General features: G+C 41.6%; 1 protein-coding gene across 2 annotated transcripts in view; it reads left to right on the top strand.

Moving 5' to 3' along the window:
* The window catches only part of PRKAG2 (protein kinase AMP-activated non-catalytic subunit gamma 2), a 208,607-nt gene that overhangs the window by 46,457 nt on the left and 135,903 nt on the right, over window positions 1-26,247 (top strand). The window contains exons 1-3 of one of the 2 annotated variants that reach the window (XM_069958858.1): window positions 6,584-6,602; window positions 23,761-23,829; window positions 25,510-25,786. In XM_069958858.1, coding sequence (XP_069814959.1) covers window positions 6,597-6,602; window positions 23,761-23,829; window positions 25,510-25,786 — 352 coding nt within the window. In that variant the 5' untranslated portion in view covers window positions 6,584-6,596. Of the gene's footprint in view, window positions 1-6,583; window positions 6,603-23,760; window positions 23,830-25,509; window positions 25,787-26,247 lie in introns of those variants that run through there. The other variant, XM_069958857.1, reaches the window with a different exon arrangement.

The raw sequence follows: 26,247 nt of genomic DNA, 5'->3' as shown, positions 1-26,247 counted from the left end.
AGTTAGTACATTACCTGTCCACGCTCGTGGTCTTCACCTGCCTTCTGCTCTTTTCCTAGCACTACACACTGCAGCTTATTTGAGCTGACAGGCTGCTCATTTAATAACTGGCCACGGCCGTCCTAGAAAGTGATTGGCTGAGTGGCCTGTGAGCTCAGAGATTGGTCTGAAGCTACAGCGCGGGACTGGGAAACATGCAGAGTACAGGAGAAGACCTCAAGCGTGGAAGGTAATGTACTAACTGTTTGGGCAAGGTCTGCATGGACATCGCTAATGATGTCTGTGCAGCCCTTGCTAAATGATTATTGGGCCTTGTAATAGGCTCAGTAAACAAAAGCCTTCATCGGCCCATGTAATAGTGCCCTGAGCCTCCCCTAATGTCTAGTGCATATTAAAGTTAGAATAAACATTACAACTGGGGAAGCGGTGTGTGTGAAGAACGACACAACACAGTAAAGCAGAGCGAGCCGGGATAGCTGTCAATAACATGTTTTCACACAGACTGCTTACTCAATTTCTATGCTGATATGCATTACAATATACATAAGGGGAGGCTCAGTATTGCTTGTAATGCTTACAGCAGCATGAGCAATATCTGTGTTAAGACCAGGGCTTCTGAAGCCCTGCAGTTCCCGGCACAGCCACTGATGGCAGCAGAGGGGCTACTTTTTGTATTTTTGTACCCCAGTGAAAAGACTGTTCAGTGTATAGCTCATTCTAATAATCAATGCCCCGATCCCGACTAATCAAAAATTGACATGTCAAACGTTTTTTTTTTAAATGACATTAAAGTTTTGCATTACACCCATCTACTAGGTAGTCATTTATATTACTACAAGAATTTTTGCTAATAATTGTGTCTGTATTGAACAGATGATTTTGTATAGCATGTGGGTCATGTAGTTATAATGTGCCTGTTAGAGCTAAAGAATTACATATTTTTTACTCCAGGGTTGACAGTACAGTCTAGTCAATTCTGTCCAATAGCAAAGACCAGGGTCAAGAGACAGTCAGGCAGACTACGACGCCACTGCCGCCTTTCGTCTTCATTCTAGCATTGATTTCTTAAATGAACTTGAATTTACAGAACTAGATATGCAGCCAATAATCTTATGTCCCTCATACAGACGTTCTTGCTGCCAAGTGTCTCAGCTTTTCCAAACATGACTGTATGTATTCAATGTAATCTCGTCCATTTTCTCGCTGTATGAGATATTTTGGGGTATTATTAGATTGCTGGATTCCAAGTATTCAGTGAGAGTTATAATAAAGAACTACAGGATCTTATCAAGAAAAGACGGCTGTCTATTAGTAACCATTGTCATGATCATTGTTTGTGGCTTTTATTGTTTGTCTCTGTTCCTGTAGAGCAGTGGTAGGGAACCTTGGCTGTCCAGCTGTTGCTAAACTACAACTCCCATCATGCTGGGCAGCCAAAGCTAAAGCTTTGGCTGTGCAGGCATGATGGGAGTTGTAGTTTTGCAACAGCTGGAGAGCCAAGGTTCCATACCCCTGTTGTAGTGGGAACATAGCCTCTTACTGTATCAAAAAGAAAAAATCTATCAAAAGCAAAAAGCCTGAAAATATAATGGACACGCAATGTGGTGGTTGTGGTTGAGGATTCACCGTTGAAAAAGACAAAGATGCCTATTAAGGGTACTAAGGTGGCAGACCACTGGCATCTAGCCATTTAGTGGCAGGGGGTCAGTGGGTAACAAAAGCATCTCATAACCACTAAAATGCTACAGTTGCTAATGATCATGCCATCTAAGGCAGGGATGGGGAACCTTTGGCCCTCCAGCTGCAAAACTACAATTCCCATCATGCTTGGACAGCCAAAGCTTTAGTTTTGTCTGTCCAGGCATGATGGGAAATGTAGTTTTGCAACAGCTGAAGGGCCGAAGGTTCCCCATCCCTAATCTAAGGGGTTAAATGCCCAGGATCATTGCTATCTCCAGTCCTGGCTCTTGCAGTGGGAGTCCACCTGTATGTTACAGCTGGTTCCCTCAGCAGATTTCCCAGGCTCAGCTCCTCAGCCGGCTACTTCCCAGCACTGTACATGTACAAATGTGTGCGAGAAGCCCTTTCCAACTGCACCGTATATATATATATAGCCGAGATAGATTTAGGAAAAGATTATTTAACCCCTCCAGCAATCCCATCCAAGGCATTTTTCAAGCCCCAAGGTAACCAGCTTTCTTTTATATGTGGACCAAACTGCTTTGTCAAGTTAGCACCTAATACAGTTTCTCTCAGGTACAGGGGCGTAGCTACCATAAAGGCAGACCAGGCAACTACTACAGGGCCCCTGGCCCTTTACCTGTGAGTTCTTGTGATAAACGATCACAGTTAAATGCTCCAGCATCTGACTGATGGAGCAAGAAGCCATTGGCTTCATGCCCAGTCAATCTCTAGTGACCACAGGCGTCATTGCACCTTCAGCTACAAGACATACTTACATACTCACCTGGCCAGGTGCAGTCCCTCTGTGTCCCTCATTTTCCCAGCTCTCCAGCACACAGGTAACATCACTCGTCCGCCAGGGAGCTGGGAGAACGAAGGAGCACAGGGGTACTGTGTCGGGCAAAGTAAGAATGAGGGGGGAGGGGAGGCGTACAGGATTCCTGGGGCCCCGTGAATCCCAGCTACACCCTTGCTCAGGTCACTTCCATGTTTGAAGTCTCCCCCAATCCAAGGTTATTTGTCTCTGCCTCTTACAACCTCCAGCCAACTTCCCATTGACTTCTTCCTTGGGGGACAGCATTCTTTACATTGTTACTGCAGCCTCCATTCCCCCAGCCTCTCCTGCTAATGGGTAAGCTAGCACCCTGATGTCCAGCTGTCTACTATCCCCCAACCCTAAACCTTTTACCATCATGTCAAGGTTCCTCTAACTCAAGCTCCTCCAAGCATGGTAACTAGAGATGAGCAAAGCAGATGGAAATTCGTTTCTTGAGCTTCGCAAATTTTCGATCAAACTCATTAAGATTCACCAATCGAATCTTAACAAATTTCATTAAAACAGCTAAAACTATAGTAGCTACAATACTGGGGCCATCACAAAAGGACGAATTTGTTAAAGCATGTTGTTGTAAAAGTGTAAAAAATTGGAAAAATCACAATAAAAAAAATCAAATTTCCACTATTTCTGTCCTCTCTGTCCCTATAACTCTCTGTTAGTCTCTCCCTGCTCTGCTTTAACCGTCTGCTGCCATCCTGCTCTCTCCTCCACACACAGCCGACTGGTCACCTCCGTTGCTGAACCACCTTATATAGAGGGGGAGGGGCTGACATCACAGAGGAGCCTGCAGCTGATTAGACAGGCGCTAGGGACTATGGTTAATCCCTTTCTCCCCCCAGCGACGCTCAAGACAGCATGTGTGTCCGCGATTTTGGGGTTGTTTTTTTTTTGCGAATTTCCTTAAAGAACAAAGCGAATTGATAGCGCAATTTGCAGCAAATCTTGATTCCCCAGGTTCACTTTGCTTATCTCTAATGGTGACCTATGTACTGCACCCATCTTAGGCTCTTCAGGGGACGGTGCCTATTCCCTCTCTTTTAGCCACCACCTCTCTTTCCATCCTAAAAGTCTCCTTTTGAAGAACTGTTTGTATTCCTGCAATTTCTGACCACCATATCTCATCAGGTTTCAGAAACCATGGCCATCAGCAGTTATTGCAAAGCCCTCCAATTCCTGTGCAGCCACTGTAGGTTGGTGCTTCCAATAAATGTCCATCCAATAGCTAGGTGTGCTGGAGTGAGAACTGCTCTTTGCATTGCCTTTCGTCACTGGTTCATAGACGTGAGTTGTCATGATTGAATTTGTGAGGAGAGATCTAACTTAGTTTATATTTACAATGCTTTGTTAAAGGAAACAAAGAAACCACACGTTCTTCCTGAAAAGCACTGCCGACAACAACTAGGGCAATGACGCTAGTCTCTTAGAGGTAGTTCGTAACAATACACTTTTACTTTTATTTTAACTCAATGGCAGAGTAATACGAGACACTGTGGTATCTGTATCTTCGCAGGAGGTTATACTGTTAACGTTAAGGTAAAAATACAAATGGGTTATATGTGCAATAATGGGAGAGAAGTGGTAGAGCTAATAAAATGATTGCTACAACTGTCCTAGGATTGGGAAGGGCTGGCTATAAATGTAGGTGGCTTGCAATATTTTGTGTGGGCTACCACTAAAGCAGTATAGGCTGAGAGTCTGTAAGTAGTTAATATTGATGAATCTGCTAGGGTAATGGGGACAAATCCATGAGTAAGGGGCCCAGGCCCTGAAACATGTTGGGTGTTTGTTTTTATATTTGTCCTCATCCACGATCCAATAAAGTTCAGTTATGGGTAACCTGTATGGGGGTGAGCGGCCATGTGCTCAGGTCATGGGTCGTGGATGTAGTCAGGTTCTGTTTAGGGACTGATGGAGTCATGTGGGACTGGTAGATAGTTGCAGCAGGATTTAGTAGCTTCACAGGTCTGTAAAGTGGCTGGTTACTCAGCCCTGAAACATTACCTAGATTGGGGCCTGGTTCAGTAGGGATTGTGTGGGCCGGGCCTAATAGACAATAGGAGGGATAGTGAAGTGGGATACCTAAGTGTGGAGTCCATAGGAGCAAGCCTTATCTTTCCCTAAAGGTTATAAGAAAGTTCTGGAGGCAGGAGTTAGTGAGGCCTAGTGATGTCAGTAGAGGGTACTACCCTACAGAGCATAACCCTTAAAGCAGGATCTTATCAAGGGTAATCACCTTACAGAGAGCGACAGGTACAGACCTGTGTGTAGTAGCATAAATCAAGTAGCGGCTTTTGTGAAGTGAACTAACTACCGTTATACTCTTGTTAACATTCTATTTTCTGAAGCGTTCCGGTCATAGAGCACCAAGAGTGAATGTAGCCACAAAGTGTTCTCAGTTGAGAACTGTAACCATCAAGACTGTTGTGCAATTCCGAGAGAAGTGTTAGGTATACTTGTTCTGTTTAAATTATATTGATCTGCAGATCTCCGTGGCTCCCATCTGTTGCAAAGAAACATCTTGTAGCATATCCTGACTCCTAGTAACAAAGTATGCTGGGAATTGTGGAGTCCACAAGTTGGAGATCACTATAAGGCTATGTTCACACAACATAAAAAGAAAAAGAAAAGGTAGCCACCTTTTCTATTTAAAAAGACGTCCGTTATTGCCTTAATGTAATTGACTTCAATGCAATGCATTGAAGTCAATGGGATGACGGACGTCCAGTGCACACAATGTGTAAAATGACGTTGTCTGAGCAGATGTCAAAATAATGATCATGTCAATTATTTTTGGAGGTTTTTTTGCAAACAGCGACCATGGTTTTTTAGTTGTTCACACAATTTCCCTTTTTTTTACTGTTTTTACAATTAAATTCAATGGACTTTTCAATTAAAGACACACCCAAAGGGCAATCAGTCCACCTAAACAAGAAATGTACATACAGTCGTCATTGCACTGATGGGCAACCAAATATCGAAATGAAGTCTGTCACTTTGACAGACTTTGAGAGGAAAAAAAGTTGTGAGAACATTAGAGATGACTGAATTGACTGGAAATTCGTTTTGTGAGCCTTATGATTTTTTGTTCAAACTCAAATCAAATCTTAACGAATTTCATTAAAACAGCCAAAACTATAGTAACTACAGTACTGGGAATATTACAGAAGGGCAAATTTGTTAAAACATGTTATTGTAAAAGTCATAAATCGGAAAATCTCAATATAAAAAAAAATGTCAATCAGCCAGTCACTCATCCAATTTCTGCCATTCCTCTTCTCTCTGTCCCTATATCGCTCTGTTAGTCTCTCCCTGCTCTGCTCTAACTGCCTGCTGCCATCCTGCTATCTCCTCCACACACAGCCGACTGGCCACCTCCATTACTGAACCGCCTTAAATAGAAGGGGAGGTGCTGACATCACAGAGCGGCCTGCAGCTGATTGGACGGCGCTAAGGATTATTGTTAATCCCTTTCTCCTGTCCAGTGACTCTCCAGACAGCATGTGTGGCCGCCATTGTTTTTTTTTTGTGTGTGCAAATTTCTTTAATGAATCGTCGGGAATTTGTGTTGTTGACAGCGCGATTCGCAGCAAATCTTGATTCGTAGTGAATAGCCTAGTAAGGGTACATTCACATGCAGTAAATATATTGCAGGAATATAAGCAACTGAAATATCCATTCAGCAGCATGCAGCAGGTACATGGATTTCAGAAAGTCCCATTGAGATGAATGGGAAACTTTTTGAGACTTCTGCAACCATTCCGTCGCATGTGAATATACCCTAATAACTCCTGTTTGCATAGGCCGATTCTCTTATGTTGACTTCAGGCATTTATTCTTAAATGTTCCTCTTAGGTTTAGGTGATAAAAGTTAGTTTATAGGATAGTAGCTCCACCTTGTTCTTCTCTTGTATGGCAACTGTTTACAGATAACAGAACGGAGTGGGGTGAGTGGTGACAGTCTTACCTATAAACTCAGTACAGAAATTACTCTCAACACACTGTAAAACTGGAAGGAAGACTCACGGAGAAGCTGCCTGACTGCATCAGGGTCTCTTCAGAAACCTCAGATTTCGCTATGAAGGTACTATTATACGTCATACACCCAAAGGGCTATGCATGGTGAGAAGCTATGGCCATAGCTCACCCAGACGTCTTGTGGCACCCTCTCGGTAGTAAGAGTTAATCTGACAGGTTGCTGTGTTGATGTAACAGGATCTTACAGTGGCCCTGATACATTTTTGGCCCAGGAATGGGTGGATGGGGCTGCCTGTAATATACAGAGATACCTGAGCCGTCCACTTCCCTCTTACTTTACACTGTGAAGGGAACTAGGAAACACATGCCGCATTGATGCCCATCTGCTGCAAGCACAATAATGCAAGTAGGAGCCCAGGAATACAGTGATATTATTCACTCATTGCTACCCATAGACATTTCCATCTATCGTGAGGATATCTCAGATCTGTAAGTCACAAACATCTTTTTCTTATTGTTATAGGAGTTGCACAGCCTCAGGTTGCTGGTAACTTATGGCATTGCGGTCGGCATAGCATTTTAGTTCTGCATATAGACCTGTAGATGTGCAGTATATTAGGAACTGCAGTTTACTTGTCTTTATACCTTCAGAGGAGCTTTGTGCAGACTGAGTTCCAAGTAGATATTGATTATTTGTTCTTTTTTTTTTTTTTCCTGGACACATGATGATTACGGATTTCATATGGTGAAATTTCACATAGTGTTCCATATAAAGCAACAGCGTCGCTGGATGTAACATGATGCAATGTTAAAAGTCAGTTGCATCAAAGGAGGGTATTGATAAACTCTTATAATATCCTGGTATAAACATGATTATACTGCATAGTAGTTAGAGGGATTACTGCTTTTTCTCCATAATTTCTAGGAAATTAATCAGAATTTCCTCCTTGAGTCACTGTACAGAGCAAAGCAGCAGTGGAAAAGAGGAAATGGAGAAAGGCAATGGGAATTGGCACGTAGATGGAACTCACCAAAACATTTCCACAAAACATAAGACTGACAATCTACAGACATAGTGTAATTTAGTGAATTAATAAATGTAATGATATTAAAATAATGCCCCTGGTGCTTTGCTTATGGCCTTAGTACTCCCTGTTGGTCAGTAGGTAAATATCATGGTAATAGTTTTAGCAAATCTTTTGGGGGGGATTAGGTAAAAGTAATCAAAAGAATTAAATAACACATGTCGAAAGTTTTGAGTATTCAGACCCTGTCTGAACATTGGAGATCAGTGTGAGAAAAGCTGCCCCTGTGGATTGGGAATGTGTTTTAACTTGGAATATCCCTTAAAGATATCCACACATGTGATAGTCGTTGGCCAAACACAGTGTCACTATTCCCCTTGTCAATACATACTGTATGCACCGGTTAAATAGTGTCAGACTGTATACATACATGTGCCTTTTAGGGGAACGGTAACACCCAGTTGTCAATTTATTCATAAATTTTAAGTAGGGCTAACAGGTAAATGATACAACAAAAAGAAAAAAAAATATTTTAATGGTTATACTCACTGCAACAGCAACTGCATGGGAAATAAAGTATTAAACAGTGGACATTCAGATGAATGCTTATACAGTGGTACCTTGGTTTAAGATTAACTTGGTTTAAGAACTCACAGTTTTTCAAAACTGTGACTTGGTTTAAGAGCAAGAGGAAGGGAGACTAGAGGAGGGGCATGGTCTGCATAGCGTGGTCTACAGGATTGTACTCAGGACCCAGGAAGTCTCCCTCACCTTCCAAATCATAGCAGATCCACTTCAGGCTGGGGCTTACATCAGGGGACAGGACTGTGGAGGTAATCTCTCCATAGCTGTAACCCCTCTCTCCCTGGACAGAGAGTGCTGCATGTATGTGCCCACATCTGTCCTGCTCATTCCTTCATGCTCCCTGCAGTCTCTATCAGCCCTTGTGTTTCCCATCCTCTCCATTACTGTACAGTAACTTATAATATCACATATTCTGCTGTTTCTGAATGTTTGTTTCATCTGTTTTACATGTTATTCAGAATAATACATCATTATTTTTTGGGTGTGGAACCAATTGTCTGCATTTCTATGATTTCTTATTCTTCTTACAAGCACGGTCCCAGAACGAATTATGCTTGTAATCCAAGGCACCACTGTACATGTAATATACTGATTAGGAGTATCAAGGAGCTCTCTGCTCTGTTTCAAAGATGGGGTGCTGGATGTCTGTAGTCCCTAATGCAACAAGCTAAGGTGATTTCATGGTGACAGAGGTCCAGTAGGATGTGTAGGTTGATGATCAGGTTCTTTGTTATGGTCTGGTTGGCATTTGCCACCTGACCTCTGGCACTCCTTGGGCAGTTGAAAGGTTGGTTGCACTAAAATCATATTAGTAGTAGTCCCTAGGGGCATGAAAGAGGAATGAAAAGTGGAATCTGATTGGTTGCTAGGGGCAACTGAGCCAGTTTCACTTTACACCATGTTTGATAAATCTCCCCCACAGTCTTTACCAGAGGTTACAGGCAGGCTTTGCTCAGTGTGGAACAGGTTTCCTCTCTGGCCTTTCAGTAACCAACAGGAGCACAACTGCTTGGCTCACAGTTTCCAGTCTTTCTTGAATCTTTCTCTCAGTAGTTCCCGGGAGTGGAATGTACAAACTATTTGTACTTCAGTTCCCAGCTGCGGGGTGCAGATCCTTAAAAAATACATAATGTGAAAGCCAAGGGTGTGCTAGGACTGGCTGAAAGCTGCCGACCTAATCCATAGCTGTGAGTTCCTTGCACAACTTGTCTCTTTACTCTTCTCCCTCCTGCACTCTTAGCTGACTCTGTCTTCCTCCTGGGCAGGGCTAGGATTAGGCTCCACCTTCCTTCTAGAAAGTTTCTACAGTTTTAATGTCTGGATAAACCTTTCACAGCCATAGCTTTGCCTGGATGCACATCTGCAGCATAACAGGATGAAGCAACATCAGGTATAAAGGCACATAAGACACCTAAGCAAAACTTTTATAGTTGACCCATTCGGATAATACTGAGATAACCTCCTTAACTTGCTAAGCAAGGTGCTGAAATACTTGGTCTTGATGTTACAATACATCTGTAATACTGTTTTCTACTCTCATACATTATTTCTTGTAGCATCTCTTTGATGATCTATCCCCGCAGTGATGAATCATGGTCCGTATGTTTGGAATGATCAAGCATATTTTTCGTGCCTGCGATGAATAATCTGTTATTATGACACCCACAGAGATGAGAACCTTTTTATTTCTTTTAACTTATCATAGGATTCGTATAAGAAAAGTACTCGCAAAGTAAGTTTGGAGGTTTCTGAAGGTCACACTATTTCGGCTGTACTTTTATTAACATAAGTGGCTCTATCCTTGATGACAACTTACTTTCATCTGGCCCTGAAATGTGGTTCTCTGCAAACCATGGAGAAACACAAAAGCCTTGATTCCTAAGGTTCTTTAGAACGTACAGTACACGTAGACAATGCTTGTTTTTCACTGGTACCTTCGTCCTTGTTTTGATCATTGTGAGATCTGTTTATACTGAATGGCACTAACCAAAACAAATGAAACATCCATTGACTCAATGACCTGAGCTAAACCTCTGCCCTTATATCATTGTTTGCACACACGGCTGGTTATATGTGTATTATTACATTGTGGATAGTCATAATAGACATAAATTGATTTGTTTTTCAGTAGAATATTTTGACACTTTTAGACTTTGTTACATCACTCCGAAATGTCCCCAGACGTTACTGTGCATTGTTGTCTGCAGGTCCTGTTGTTTTCAGTGGGATCTGCTGACAAGTCATTGTCCCCTTGGATCTCATTTGTTCTTAGAAAGAAAAATAATACTGGGCATTATAAAAATGATGCATGCCTCCTCATTCCTCCACCCCTGCCTGCCCTGCATAGTTATGTACAAGCTTTGGTTTGCAGCCAAAGGAGGAGGAGGAGGCATGCATGCTGCAGCTCAGCTAAGCCTGTAAAACATTTGAGCTTAGAATGAAAGCATGATTTTATAACTTTGCAAACAGACAACAGTTAACAGTTAGAGACAGGTATCATTTGTTTTATTTCTGTATCAGCTTTCTGCCCATGTTTGATCCATGTCATGGTATTGAGCTCACAGATTGCCTTTAAACTTAAAGAGTCACTGTCGTTTCATTTTTTTGTAGATCTCAATAGTCCAGGCGATTTTAAGAAACTATGTAATTGGGTTTATTATGGAAAATATGCCATTATCTGCATTCAAAAAGACTTTCCCCAGATCCCCCCTCCCTCCTCTCTCTCTCATTCACTGCTCATTATCAGAAAATCTCGACTGTTTTACATCAGTCGAGTCCTGTTTGTTCTATGGAGGGGGGAGGAGGGAGGAGGGAGATTAGTCGGCAGCAGAGAGCAAAGAACAAAGGATTACACAGCGAGAGCTGTGTGAAAGCTGCTATACAGAGGTCAGAGAGATCAGTGCTGACCTCAGAGGAGATAGCCTGGTGATGTAGCTGTAAATTAACTCTTTGTTGTCCTGTTTTGGTGCCTCATCTCCCTCCCCTCTCCATAGAGAACAATGAAGAAAGGGGGGACAGCTTCAAACTGATTTTTCATAATAAAAATGCATATCTCGGCTAATAAACCCAATTACAAAGTTTCTTAAAATCCCCAGTACTATTGATTTCTGCAAAAAAAATAAAAAAATAAAATAAATGACAGTGACACTTTAAAGGAAAACTAACAGCAGCTTTGTACAGAGGAACCTGCTGTTATGTATCTGTAGCATCTGAAGATCAGCTAATTCCAGTCTTCTTATTTCCCTCTGTGGCGCCATTTTGGAGTATTAAGCCCCTAGAGAAATATGGAAATTAGGTTATTTGGTGCACTAGGGGGTGTTCCCCCTACCCTTCAGTGCTTTGTCCCATCTGCCCGCAGGCTTGCACATCCCCTCCTACTTATTCATATTCATCTATGCATGAGTAGTCACGTCTCCCTCCTTGGACCAGACCTGTACAGGTACTGTTACTGTGCAAGCATGAGATTGTCCAAGGAGAGAGACATGGCTTCTTATGCATAGATGAATATGAATAGGCAGGAGGGAACGTGCAAGCTAGTAGGTAGCCAAGATGCTGAGGTGTCGGGGGAATGCCCCCAGTGGACCAAACAGACTAATTTACATATTTTCTTAGGATCACAAATAATCCAGAACAGTACCACAGAGGAAAATAAGATGACTGACACAGGACTCAGCAGATCTTACGCTAGAGGTACATAACAGCAGATTCTTAGTTTCCCTTTGAAGAGGTACTCCAGAGATTTGTAATTTACTTCTATTTAAAAATCTCCAGTCTTCCAGTACTTATCAGCTGCTCTATGTCCTGTAAGAAGTGGTGTATTCTTTCTAGTCTGACATAGTGCTCTCTGCTGCCAGACAGGAGCAAATACTCATAGAAAACCTCTCCTGCTCTCCAGACTGGAAAGTATACACCGCTTCCTGCAGGACATGCAGCAGCTGATAAGTACTGGAACACTGGAGATTTTTTAAATAGAAGTAAATTACAAATCTCTGGCATTTTCTGGCACCAGTTGATTTAAAAGAAGACATTTTTCGCTGGAGTACCCCCTTTGCATCAGAATTGTTCCAAATGTTTGTACATTCTACAAAGTCTAGGTGCAAACACCTTAGCAAATTCCAACCCAGTGCGAGAGGAGATCCACATCCAAAGCAATATAATAAACCATAGCGTATATTTACTGAGACTTATGTATGATTTATGGTTGCGTATATAAAGTATATATAATATAACATATCAGAGTCCTCTCCTATTCTTCAAGCAGAAAGCCATCTCCACCACTGTATTTATAGTGGATTATTTCGCTGCTCACATAAGAACAACAAGAGATAAAATCTGAAGCCATAACAGACACAGGCTGTAAATGTAGACGTTTTAATATGAATTTCTGCTGGTTCCTCGTGTAGTGTTTCTTTTTGTAAAAGGAGTACTTTGCTGAAGGCCACAGACAACAAACATGTTTTATCGGAAAATTCCTGTTGTATGTTTTCGTGCTGTGTGCCGCCGCCGCGGTGTTTGTGCGTAAAAACAGAAAACAATGTGGGCAACAACAAACATATTAGTGAGAGTTGATCCACAAATATTCTAGTGAGAGTTGTTGAACTCAGGTAAGAGGTCAGCCCGCACGTTCTCATGTTATTTTCCTATTTCTTTCTTGTTCCTTATCACAGGGGATGTTTTTTTTTACTCTCCTTCCTGCAAAAATATATTCCTTTCATATCTAAAATCAGAGCTATGTTTTGTTAAGGGGTAGCCATATACCTTAGATAGCTGAGTGTGCATGTGTATTTCAATAGGAAAATAAAAATAAAGGGCATCTTGTATTGTTCTGTGCTTTCTGGGAACAAAGCCTCAAGCAAGCTGAACTATATCATGTGCAGTGTCCCACTGGGATCACTGCAGGACATGTGGTTGGGTGTCATCTAACCAATGACTTGTTACAGATGTATCTGTATTATTGATTGTTTGTTACCTCTTTGCATTGTTTAAGTTTTAGATTGTTCTAACTGTAAGTAACACATACATGCTGCTAGGAACCTTGCACATGAGGGAAAGAAGCTCGCTCTGGTCCAGCCTCTCTACTGAGCAGAAGGAAGTCCAGGAGGGAGTTAGCCTCTTTAGTGAGAGGAAGAGTAGAGCAGTACAAAAATATATATGGAGGAAATAAAGGGTTTCTCACCGCAATATAGATTCAGTCGGTCCGACAGGAACCTTCACGCTGCGGAGATCCGAAGCAAAAAATACTCACAATGCCTTAATGACATTTATTTCTTTAATTTCTTCTTAGTTGCATACTAAAGCTCACAGCTGATGTATTCATCAGACACAGACGGCCAGGTACATCCTCACCGCGGACGTTTCGGAGGAAACAAACTCCTCCTTCCTCATGCGCCCCCTTTATTTCCTCCATACATATTTTTGTACTGCATATTTGAAGATACGGGACTAGTGGAGTCCGGTGGTGGGGAGGCAGCTCTAAGTGTTGATTAGTGCGGATTATTATCATTTGGTAGGAGGAGTAGAGCAGCCTCTTTGCTGAGAGGTCATTAAGGACAGCTTGGGACAATGCCAGCTCCTGCTCTGGGAGTCGGGTCGTGACATCACCATGTTATCCAGGAAGTGAAGCCTTGATGCAGTAGTAAGTGCAGGGAAAAAAGCACTTTATATGCATTTCCCATAATAAGTGTATATTGGTGATTTGTATAACTTTTGGGGGCAATTAAATACATGAATGAAAATTTTTGCCGGACTTCTCCTTTACGCCAGCTTGGGGTTAACACTGGTCCTCCTAACATTTACATCCAAGGGGAACAGCTTTGTACCTTCTTCTGATTTGTCAGGGGACTGAAGAGAACTAAGGATTTTTTTTTAGATTCACACCCCATTGATGAGAATTATAGTACCGGGGAGACAAGTGGAGGTGTTTTTCCATCTCTGAGAGCTACCATGATACAGTGACCACCTGCTTAAGGGGAAAGTCATAGGACTAGCAATAAGAAGGGTTAAAGTAAAGATGATCATCCCTTAGGTATTCTGTAGACCCTAACTCCATGGGTTACTTTACGTCAGTGAAAATCCTGCCTAACCGTGTTTAAGAACTGCACCTTCTTTGTGAAACAACTTGCTGACCTTCAGTAAAGGAAATGTGCTTATGTTAAAAAGTTTCCATAAAGGGCAGCTTGAAATACCATCAGCCATTTACAAGGTGTTCATTAACATAAGCAACACAATTTCCAGTGTAACCCTCTTTTACTGTGGCAGCCTACAAAGTGTGAGGAGTCCCTGTGGAGGCCCTAAAGGCATAGGCATTGCTCTCACCTAGCCAGAATCCTGCTCCACACTGATGAGGGGCAACACCCCGAAACAGCTTTATGTGGATGGATACCTGGCCTTGGTTTTTTTCCCTTGTCATTACATTGACATATAGGGAAACTTAATATGGTGGTTTTGATGGTCTCCTTACAGGATCCACCCCTCGGCTGGGTCTTTCCCGGAGGGTTATCTGACTAGTTCTGTGTTTCGAGACTCTTTGATGAGGCTCCACAGGCTCTTTTTTTTGCATATTCATATTTCCCAGAGGGCAATGCACTTAGGATTTTACTGCATTGAGCGCTTTCACTAGCAGCTGGCAGTCTTGTTGTTTGGCTGGTCTCCCTGAGATCAGCTATCTGTTTCTTTTATGGCTCTAGTAGGCATTGCTGCCACCCAGCCAGAATCCTGCTCCACACTGATGAGGGGCAACACCCCGAAACAGCAGTATGTGGATGGATACCTGGCCTTGGTTTTTCCCTTGTCATTACATTGACTTATAGGGCCACTTAATATGGTGGTTTTAGTGGTTTCCTTACAGGAGCCACCCCTTGGCTGTGTCCTTACCAGAGGAATATCTGGCTAGTCCTGTGTTTTGAGACTCTTTGATGAGTCTCCACAGGCTCTTCTTTTGCATATTCATATTTCCCAGGGGGCAATGCACTTAGGATTTTACTGCATTGAGCGCTTTCACTAGCAGCTGGCAGTGTTGTTGTTTGGCTGGTCTCCCTGAGATCACCGATCTGTTTCTTCTAAAGCCATAGTGACCTGTGAGGTGTAAACGGTGACCAACCTAAGGGCTTCAAGCTTTAGCCACCCCACCGGCCTTCTTCATTGTTCCATCTGATGAACATGTCTTAATCAGTGATAAGAGGAAGAAACGAGCAGCCCCCATAAACATTATAAATATAATTTATAAATAGAATTATGACTTAGACGTATGTATACCTTTACTCTTAAAGTATTTGTCAGACATGAGAATTTTAATCTTAAAGGCCAGGTGAAAAATATAAAATAAACTTTACAAACCTTCCCGATGTGATTCTGATGTTCACTGGGTGCTGCTAGTCTCTACTTTTTTTCATCTTGACACAGGAAATGCTCACTCAGCCAATCACTGGTTGAGTTGGATCTCTGCTATGGCCAGTGATTGGCTGAGCAGTTATCTGCATGCATTTCCTGTGTGTCAAGATTGGATCCAGGAAGTGGAGATTGTTGGAGACTCAGTGAGTGGTGAGAGACTGGGCAGGTAAGTAACACTTACTGCCCTTTTTTAAAATAGAATGATCCCACCAACAACCCCTCATCAAGAATACCTCTTGCCTATTAAGAAAATGAGGACTGTAGAATGTTCAGCCATTTCATCTGTTGGGAAACAATTGGAAACAATAGAATTTGTCAGGTTCATCCAATCTGTCCTTTCCATGACATGAACTGTTGAGGGATTGTTAGTGTTCATAGACATAGGATCGCCTGCAGATTGTGCCCAAATCAAATGGATTTACTGTCAAAGTAATAATGTCTGTTGGCAGGTTTATGTTTGGTCTATACAGGAAAATATCCACTGCAATCCAAATAGACATGTGAGGTCATAGCAATTGTTATTTTTAATTGTTATCAACATGGTCAGGACTGCACGTTCCATTGTGAACATAAAACATAGTCCGGGCAGATAGGGGTTATTTCTATGATGGTTTGTGCAATCTGTAATGAGAAGCCTGCATTATGGGAATTATATGGATTTATTTCTGCTTAAATGGGAAATTTTTCCGTAAGAACTGGTTCCATTCCTTACTGCTATGCCATGACATAGTGCTGGTGACAAGACACCATGTAAGCAGAAATGCAAGTTGTTAGTGCTACTGGAAAAGTAATATCAGGGGAAGCAGGACACAGAAGAAGCAGGATTTATGTGTCAATTATGCTCTATGCTTCTCTCACCAAGCTCACAGATAAGCACTCCAGCGTTTTATGTGTCCAGACAGTCTCCAAACTGCAGGAGCTGGCTCTGTTCTCTTCCTGCTCACTCATCCCCCTCAACCCCTCCATAGGTTATAATGGACTCAGCAAACTCGTCTTCACTTTGCTCCTCTGCAATGAAGACGACTTTGCCTGATAATGATTAGAATTAGATTAGAAGTAGGGATGGTCCGAACCGAGTTCGTACGAACCCGAACCCTCTGTGATGATTCCCGCTGTCTGCCCGCTCCGTGCAGCGGGTGGATCCAGCGGGAGGACCGCCTAGAAAACTGGGATACAGCCATAGCCATAGGCTGTATCCCAGTTTTCCAGGCGGTCCTCCCGCTGTATCCACCCACTCCACGGAGCGGGCAGACAGCGGGAATCTGATGCCAAGCGTTCGGGTTCATACAAACCCGAACCTCGGAGAGTTCGGACCATCCCTAATTAGAAGTAAGGGGGGTGGGGGAGGGCTGGGAAACAGCTTTTTGAGTACAGAAAGATGCTTTTTTTGCCTAATAAAACCCATTACAAAGTTTCTTAAAATAGCTTGTACTATTGATTTCTGCAAAAAAACTTAAAAAAATAAATGACAGTTACACTTTAACTTCTAGTAACAATAAATATTACCTGGTGGACAGTCTCAGCTTGCAGATACACATCCTAGGTTTTCTCAAGATCTCTTCCTGCGCATAGCAGTAGCTAAGCTCCACCCACTTCCTGTATTTTGTCCTGGTCTCTCTGTTACTAGGGACAGAAATCTACTAGGGACAGGGATCTACTAGGGACAGTAAATTAAGTGTTTTGTGATCATTTAAGGTACAGTGTCACTCTAGTCTATGGGTTTTCTCTGGTATTGCACTGATTAGCTCTGATTAGCTCTGATCACTTGAATGGTGCTATGTTGCAATACCAGACACAGCCAATGGACAGGAGAGGCACTATTTCTGACAAAAGGCAGTTATGTTTGTCTAACTTTAACCTTATAACTAAGAACCAGCAGTTGTTAGGATCATTAGTTTTTTTATGGAATATTCATCATATTGAATTTATATTCATAATGCAGAATTAATAGTTATACCATATTAACAGCAATATAACAAGTATACATACAATTTATGTAAAGAGTTAATAGATTGGCTCCAAGGCAGTTTGCCCTTCCAATAACACAAAAACACTTTATTTGTGCCAGGTGACAGTATGGAAGAAATCCAGGACATTAAGGCCGGTGTTTGCTGCTAACAGAACAAAGTTCAGGAATTTGGTGGAAGCAGAACTGCATCTTAATAGCACCATTGATATAACAAACCCCTCCCTAGATACTACACACATGTCCTGCTTGTTATTGTCACTTGTTTGTGAGGTTAGTGTCTGGCTCATTTTAAAATCTATTTAAAGGTGTTATCCCTCAAAATGGAAAAAAAAGGAGTAATATGTACCATCAGTGTTGGACTGTCCCTCCAGAGGACCGGCGGATCCTCCAGAGGGCCCCCAGCTTTAGAACCTGCACTAACACTGATTTACATGCCGTTTCTCACTGGTTCTTCATTGGTGGCCCCCAGGATCATTTCCTCTGGTGGGCCCCAGATACCCCGGTCCGACACTGTGCACCATTATTCTTTTACTATTCATGTGAAAATAGACGCTGCCTAGTGTAATTTTCACCTGTTTTAGCCTATCTGGTTATTGCGAGAGCATAGGTGACCATGACGTAGCTGTATTTCTCAGGAGTGCATTGCAGCCTAGCACTTAGTAACGCATGGATCACTTCTTTAACCCTTTAAAGACAGAGCCAATTTCGATTTTTGCACTTCCATTTTTTTTCCTCCTTGTGCTTAAAAGGCCATAGCATTTGCATTTTTTCACCTAGAACCTCACATGAGCCATTATTTTTTGCGCCGCTAATTGTAATTTGCAATGACAGGCTGATTTTTTTCATAAAGTACACTGCGAAACCAGGAAAAAAAATAAATGTGTGCTGAAATTGAAAAAAAATGCATTTTGTTTATTTTATTTTTTTGTTTGTTTTTACGCCGTTCGCCCTGGGGTAAAACTGTCTTGTTATATATGTTCCTCATGTCGTTCCGATTACAATGATATGTAACATGTATAACTTTTTTTTATTTGATGGCTTGTAAAAAATTCAAACCATTGTTACCAAATATATGTTCCTTAAAATCGCTCCATTCCCAGGCTTATAGCGCTTTTATCCTTTGGTCTATGGGGCTGTGTGAGGTGTTATTTTTTGCGCCATGATGTGTACTTTCTATCGGTACCTTATGAGACTTTTTGATCGCTTTTTATTACAATTTTTTTTTTGTTTGATGCAACCAAAAATGCGCAATTTTCCACTTTGGGATTTTTTTACGCTTATGCTGTTTATCGTGCGAGATCAGAATTGTGATAAATTAGTAGTTCGGGCGATTACGCACGCTACGATACCAAACATGTTTATTTATTTATTTATTTTTATTTATAACATGGGAAAAAGGGGGTGATTCAAACTTTTATTAGGGGAGGTTTTTTTTTTTTTTTTTTACACATATACTAAAAGCCCCCCTGGGGCTATTCTCCCTGGGGGACTTCTAGTATAAGCACACTGATCTCTCATTGAGATCTATGCAGTATATTTATACTGCATAGATCAATGAGATAAGCACTGGATTGCTTCCGGCTGCTGAACTCCCTGAGGCGGCCGCAGGGTGTAAATACATGCCCGCGGTCGTTAAGAGGTTAAAATATCACTGTCGTTTTTTTGTTGTTTTTTTTTGCAGAAATCAATAGTACAGGCGATTTTAAGAAACTTTGTAATTGGGTTTATTAGGCAAATATGCCATTATCTGCATTCAAAAAGACTTTCCCCAGGTCCCCCCCCCCCTCCTTTCTCTCCTTCACTGCTCATTATCAGGAAATCTCAACTCTTTTACATCAGTCGGGCCCTGTCTGTTCTATGGAGAGGGGAGGGAGGAGAAGGGAGATTAGTCGCCAGCAGAGAACAAAGGATTACACAGCAGGACCTGTGTGAAAGCCACTATTCAGAGGTCAGACTTGCTGACTTCAGAGGAGATAGCCCGGTGATGTAGCTGTAACTTAACTCTTTGTTGTCCTGTTTTGGTGCCTCATCTCCCTCAACCCCTCCCCTCTCCATAAGAGAACCATGAAGAAGGGGGGAGAGCTTCAAACTGTTTTTTCATAATAAAAATGCATTTTTCAGCTAATAAACCCAATTACAAAGTTTCTTAAAATCGCCTGTACTATTGATTTCTGGAAATAAAATTTAAACGACAGTGACACTTTAAGCTCCTTTCACTGGCCTGTATAGAAAGTAGTTCCTCACACACAGCTTCGCAGATCTCACCTATATATAGTGGGATCTATTTTCCCTGAATTTTCTTTTCATACATGCTGTTGAAATACACACAGTATATTTCATGGTATAACCCCCTTTAAACATACTATATCTCAGAGACCCTTACCAGTACTTTGCTAAGTTAAAAAGGAAAATCTGACTAAAATTAATCTTTCGGCAAGTTAAAGGAACATGTCAGGGAATGGCAACAGCGGATTCCTTTAGTAGAGAACTCTCCCTGACCTTTCACCCACAAGGAAACCTGTCACTAACATCAAGCTCCTCTATTTTAGGTCAACATAATTTTGTAACATAGAAGTGCAGCATAGACAGTAAGGTCTTTAAAGAAAAAAAAAACCACGTATTCATCCCATTCATCCTTAGAGATGAGCGAGTCTTGTGCATGCTCGGTTTGTCCAAACCCAAAATCTCTGCATTTGATTACTGGTGGCTGAAGAAGTTGGATACAGCCCTAAGGCTCCCTGGAAAATATGGATACAGCCATAGGCTATAGGCTGCATCAGTGTTTTCCCTGACTCCCTAGGGCTGCATCCAACTTCTTCAGCCACCACTAATCAAATGCAGGGAGTTTGGGTTTGGACAAACCGAGCATGCACAAGACTCGCTCATCTCTAATTCTTATCCTTATGCATTATACAGTGTGTTGGGCTAAAGGCGATGTGTCAGTGGGTTACTCCTCTTAGTCCTGTACTACTCTTTGTTACCACATATTTTCTTCAAACATATAGTACTGTATTGTAGTGATTAAATTGTACATTTTTGATTGAAACATAGAAATACAGAACTTACTCATTGGTTAATGCTGGAACCAATTAAACACATTTCCATTACTATTTGCTGCTGAGGACTTAAAGGAGAAGTCTGGGCAAATCGACTTGTGGAGGGGGAGGATATCATTTCTCTAGTGCTGGTGGCTGCATACCGCCGTTCTGGTCCCCGGACGCTTTGTGGTCTAACTGTGGACTCGGGTTGTGATGTGCGCGCTCCGCTAAGACAGTCAGCGGTCATAGTGGCGTCCCATCTCGGCTGCTAACTGGCTGAGCGGACCTCACATGTCATGACCCGGGTCCGGCTCAGAGCAGGAAGCAGCTGGGAACGAGAGCGGCGGTACGCGGCCACCAGCGCTGGAGTGGGGAAGGAAAGAACTCGTTATTTCTTTTAGCATCCCCCCTGCACTTGTTAAAAAAATTGATTTGCTCAGACCTCTCCTTTAACCAGCCTACCAGAATTTAATGTGGTTGAGTACACAAATACCCGTGTAACTATCCTTTTCTAAATATCTGCATTTTACCCCTTGGATCAGGAACGGAGAAACTTCAGCCCTCCGTTTGTTGTGCAGCTACAATTCCCATCATGCCTGAACAGCCAAAGCTTTAGCTGTGTCTGTCCGGGCATGATGGGAGTTGTAGTTTTGCAACAACTGGTGGTCTTCAGGTTCCCCATCCCTGCCTTAGATCAATTCCACTCAACTATACAGTCCAATAGAATAAGTGCATATTACCGGGGTATGTAACTTAAAGTGTCACGTTGTTTGATTTTTTTTTTGCAGAAATCAATAGTCCAGGCGATTTTAAGAAACTTTGTAATTGGATTTATTAGCCAAAAAAAATGCATTTTTATCATGAAAAAGCAGTTTGAAGCTCTCCCCCCTGTCTTCATGGTTTTCTTATGGGGTTGAGGGAGATGAGGCACCAAAACAGGACAACAAAGAGTTAATTTACAGCTACATCACTGGGCTATCTCCTCTGAAGTCAGCACTGACCTCTCTGAACTCTGAATAGCGGCTTTCACACAGCTCCCACTGTGTAATCCTTTGTTCTCTGCTCTCTGCTGCTGACTAATCTCCCCCTCCCCTCTTCATAGAACAGACAGGGTTCGACTGATGTAAACAAGTCGAGATTTCCTGATAATGAGCAGTGAATGAGAGAGAGAAGGAAGGAGGGGGGGGGACTGGGTAAAGTCTTTTTGAAAGCAGATAATAAACCCAATTACAAATTTTCCTAAAATCGCCTGTACTATGGATTTCTGCAAAAAAAATAAATAAATAAAACGACAGTGACACTTTATGAATGGTTGAGGGGTCCAACTTTATGGGGCCAACCTAGAAAGTGACATCATTTGATGTAATTTAGAGCATAAGGGGGCCATCATACAGGAAAATAACTGCAATCTTCATTGCACCGCTCTATTGCTGCACATGGCACATGGCATGTGTTAATCCTGAATAAACCTTTAATTCTAATTCTTGTATCTGTGCAATGTATAGTTGTATATATAGCAATTATAAGCCTAGGTCAAAAAAAAGTTGACAACCTAAACTGTTCCTGCAAGTCAAAACCTGTAGGAATTAAGATGCATCCTAAGGACCAAATTCTTCACATTATATTTTAGAAGAACTGAGGGAAGTGAGGCCGTGTTATTTTTATCTTAATCACATAAATCATGTTCCCACATGATACAAAAATATGAAAGAAGCTGTGACGGAGGACTATGTGATGCTGTAAACACAAGTATAAAAATCTTGCAACACGAGTTTACCCGGGATCGCGAATCTTACGTATTTCTGCTTTGTCTTCTGACCAACAATATGTTTATGGAATAATATCATACATCGGTTGTTGTGCCTGGTGGAATAGTACTCAGCGCGTCTTCATAATATTCTGTAACTTTCTGGCGAGGTGACTCAGCTATATTAGTAGATAAAAATAGGACATTCTTCCGTGGTCAACATTTGTATTGGTAGAAATAGTAATAAGTAGTAGAATATACACATGATTCTTTCTTAAAGAGATAGTCCAGTCTTAAAAGGGTACTCTGGTGGGGAAAAAAAATTAAAATCAACTGGTGTCAGAAAGTTATATAGATTTGTAAATTACTTCTATTAAAAAATCTTAATCCTTAAAGGGATTATCCAGTATTAGAAAAAACATGTCCATTTTCTTCCAGAGACAGCTCTTGTCTCCAGATTGGGTGGAATTCTGCAACTCAATTCCATTGAAGTAAATAGAGCTTTATTGCAAACTGCATCTGACCTGGAAACAAGAGTGGTGCTGTCTCCGGAAGAAAGTGACCATGTTTTCTAATGCTGGATAACCCCTATAAAGTACTTATCAGGTATGCCCTGCAGGAAGTGGTGTATTCTTTCCAGTGTGACACAGTCCTCTCTGCTGCCACCTCTGTCCATGACCGGAACTATTAAGAACAGTGGCAAATCCCCATAGAAAATGTCTTCTGCTCTGGACAGACAGTTCCTGACATGGACAGAGGTGGCAGCAGAGAGCACTATGTCAGACTAGAAAAAAAAAACACCACTTCCTGTGGGACATACAGCAGCTGATAAGTACTGGAAGACATGATATTTTTAATAGAAGTAATTTACAAATCTGCATAACTTTCTGACACCAGTTGATCTGAAAACAATGGGTATATTCTTTGTACATCTTCAATGGATTATTTCTAGTATATACTTCCAGATGTTGGCAGATGGCTAGAATTAGGTGGAACGCAATCACTTCTTCTGAATCTACAGTAGGCAAGGCAGCCCTCTGAAGCCACTTTTTAGAGCTATCTTTCTCTTCTAGTCACTCCAATAAGAAGCCTTAGAACATAGGAATAAATATCAGTGTAGACAGCAGTTTCAGAGTTATTGCCCCTCATCAGGACATAGCAGTCACTCTGCACAGAGGCCTATTGCTATGGGAGCAAATTGGTGATGTTTCTACTTGAGGAGAGCAACATAAAGATTAGTTGAGGCCTATAGGGGAAGGGTTAAGACCTATAGGCCATTCATACTCCTCTGGGAAGTCTGTATGCAAAGCAGCTTTATATCCCACACATCTATAGATGGGTAATCTTAGCTTTTGAAGAGATTTATGGCTCTGCCTAAACCCCAAGGTTTGTTCTAAGGCTTCTATTCAGAGTCTTTAGGGGAAATTCTTTTTTTTTCTTGGCTTTTTCTGACTTTTGACAGTGATAGGAGGTGAATGGAGTTTAATAATATATTGTATTCTCTTTCATAGGATCTCAGCTCCTTTGCTATGCCCTTTCTGGATGGAGACTTGGACACAGAGAAAAATGCTTCCCGCAAGGTAACGCACACTTCAAAAATGTATTTATTTATATAATCATATACAAAAACCCCATACAGATTGTTAGCTGCACAAATACACATTAAGGCTATGTTTGCTCAGTACTTTGCAGCCAAAACCAGAAGTGCATTGAAAACAAAGAAAGGCAATGGTCACACTGTTAAAATTTAGTGGATGGCCGTCATTTTATGGCAAATAACGGCCTCTATTTCAGAACAATAGTAGCCGTCCACTAAATTTCAACAGTGTGTGAACATAGCCTTTCTGTCTGATAAGAAAGATAATAGAGTCTCGGCTACTCACCAAACTTTCGCTTAATGTGGGCGTGAAGCCACAACAAAATGGCCGTTGCTTTATGCACCTTTGTACGTCCTCCATCACCCGTGCTCCTGTCCGGTGTATCTCCATGCGTTTTTGAACATTAATAAAGCCTGAAGGGAAAGTTCGGTGAGTGCCGCACCTCTATTATCTTTCATATCAGATTGCTATTAGTGAGCTGTATCTACAAATACACTGAGCACTACTATTCTCTCTGTTAATGCTTCGGCTTCCAACGGGGTTCAAGGATTATAGCGTTTCTACCGCTTCATGTGAACAAGGTTGTGCCGGTCGCTGTCTATTTATTCTTACTGGCTGGACATAGCCTTTCTTTGTTTGCAATCCACTCCTGGTTTTGGTTGCAAAATACAGAGCAATAATACTGTGTGGAAACATAGCCTAGAACTGGATTAGGAAAGAGTTTCTATGGGTACACAGCACAGTACAATGGCCGGGCTCTGACAAGGCATTTCCTCAGTTTGTTTAGTTGCCAGAATTGCCTTTACAAAGAGCAAAGGGAAAATAAAACCATAGACTTACAAAGAAACAGCAGATATCAACAGCAAATTTTTGCTAATGTTACTGGCAAATACTTTGGCTTCCATTATTTGGCGTTTATTCATGTGAAGTTTGATTGCTGCACTATATATATCATGCATTGTACTTTAATGAAAGAACATTCCAGGTCAAACGTATACACTGTGTAAGGATTAATTCAAAGAACAAATACAGGTGTAACACAGCCTATACATCTAGAGTGTTCCTTTAAATTGATTAATGGGGTTAACCCAAGATTAAAATGTATGAACTGTCCACAGGATGGGCTATAACTAGCTGATTGGTGGGGGTCTGACCACTAGGGCCTGGACTAATGGAGAGAACAGAGGTCAATTTTCTCCTAAGTTAATGGACCAGCAGCATGCATGCTCAACCACCTCTCCACTTATTGTAAATGCAATTTCCAAGCATTGCCTGTGGAGTAAGAATAGAGCAATGTGTTTGTTTGGGGGGGGGGGGGGGGGGGCTTAAGGATCAAGGGACTTGTGACAGATCAGATACTTATCACCTAGCCAGTTTGATGGGTATAACTTTTATTTGAGGAATATTAGAATTTTGCATGTAATTCTTCACTTTTCCTGGTGTGTCGCTGCAGGGGCATTGAATATTTGTTGACACCATCCCATACAAGTGAGGCCAGTAATGGGCTACAGCCCAGTGTAAGTGATGGATGTGATGTCATTGCAACTGATCAGACGGGACAAAAAAATCCTCAAGCCTCCATTCAATTACCAGAAAATTTGTATTGCAGACAGAATAAGTTATGTTTTTAGCCCAACTTTAAGATGTTTTTTCTCACATTAGACAGAAGAGCCCACCAGTACAGGAAGCCCTTCAAAAAGTTTTTTCCCAAGAGCTCTACAAAACCGGCCATCTAGTCCATTGTCTGCACCAGTGAAATCAAAATACAGCCCCGGATCCCCAAAAACTGTGTTTCCGTTCCCACACCAGGAGTCACCTCCCCGATCACCTCGGCGTATGAGCTTTAGTGGCATATTCAGATCCTCTTCCAAAGACTCTACATCCTCCAACCAATCTACCTCACCTGGTGGAATAAAATTCTTCACACGTTCAAGAAAAGGTAAGATGGCAAAATGCTCCTTTAAGGCTATGGTCAACTTTTCACTGATGATTTGTGTTGTTGGTTTGTTTGCTGAATGAAAAATAAAGGATTAATAGTCTTTATTAAAAAGAAATTCTCTACCATTTAGTTACTACTGAAAAAAGATAAGTCCTTGAGATGGACTTGTGCTCATGCAAAATAAAAAGGGAATGCATACCCTAAATCTCTAATATATGCAATACAGTGCATTATGGTTTTCGGATTACAGCCATATATCATATATATGTTGTTGTTTGTTGTTGTTTCTTCCAGTAGTTTTGCTTGAAAACTTTTTTTTTCTTATTAATCTCAAGGTCATTTTTGCATACCCAAGGTTTGCCATATTTTTGACCATATAATATCCAAAGCTGTAAATTTAGTTTTTAACAGTTTGTCCTACAGATCCTACAGGTAGCTTGCTCGGCCTTGCCTCTCTTCCT

Source organism: Dendropsophus ebraccatus, chromosome 2 (assembly GCF_027789765.1).
Source record: "Dendropsophus ebraccatus isolate aDenEbr1 chromosome 2, aDenEbr1.pat, whole genome shotgun sequence".
In the NCBI taxonomy this organism is placed as follows: Eukaryota; Metazoa; Chordata; class Amphibia; order Anura; family Hylidae; genus Dendropsophus; species Dendropsophus ebraccatus.
Note: the sequence above shows the minus strand (reverse complement) of the source record. Positions and strands in the feature narration are given on the sequence as shown.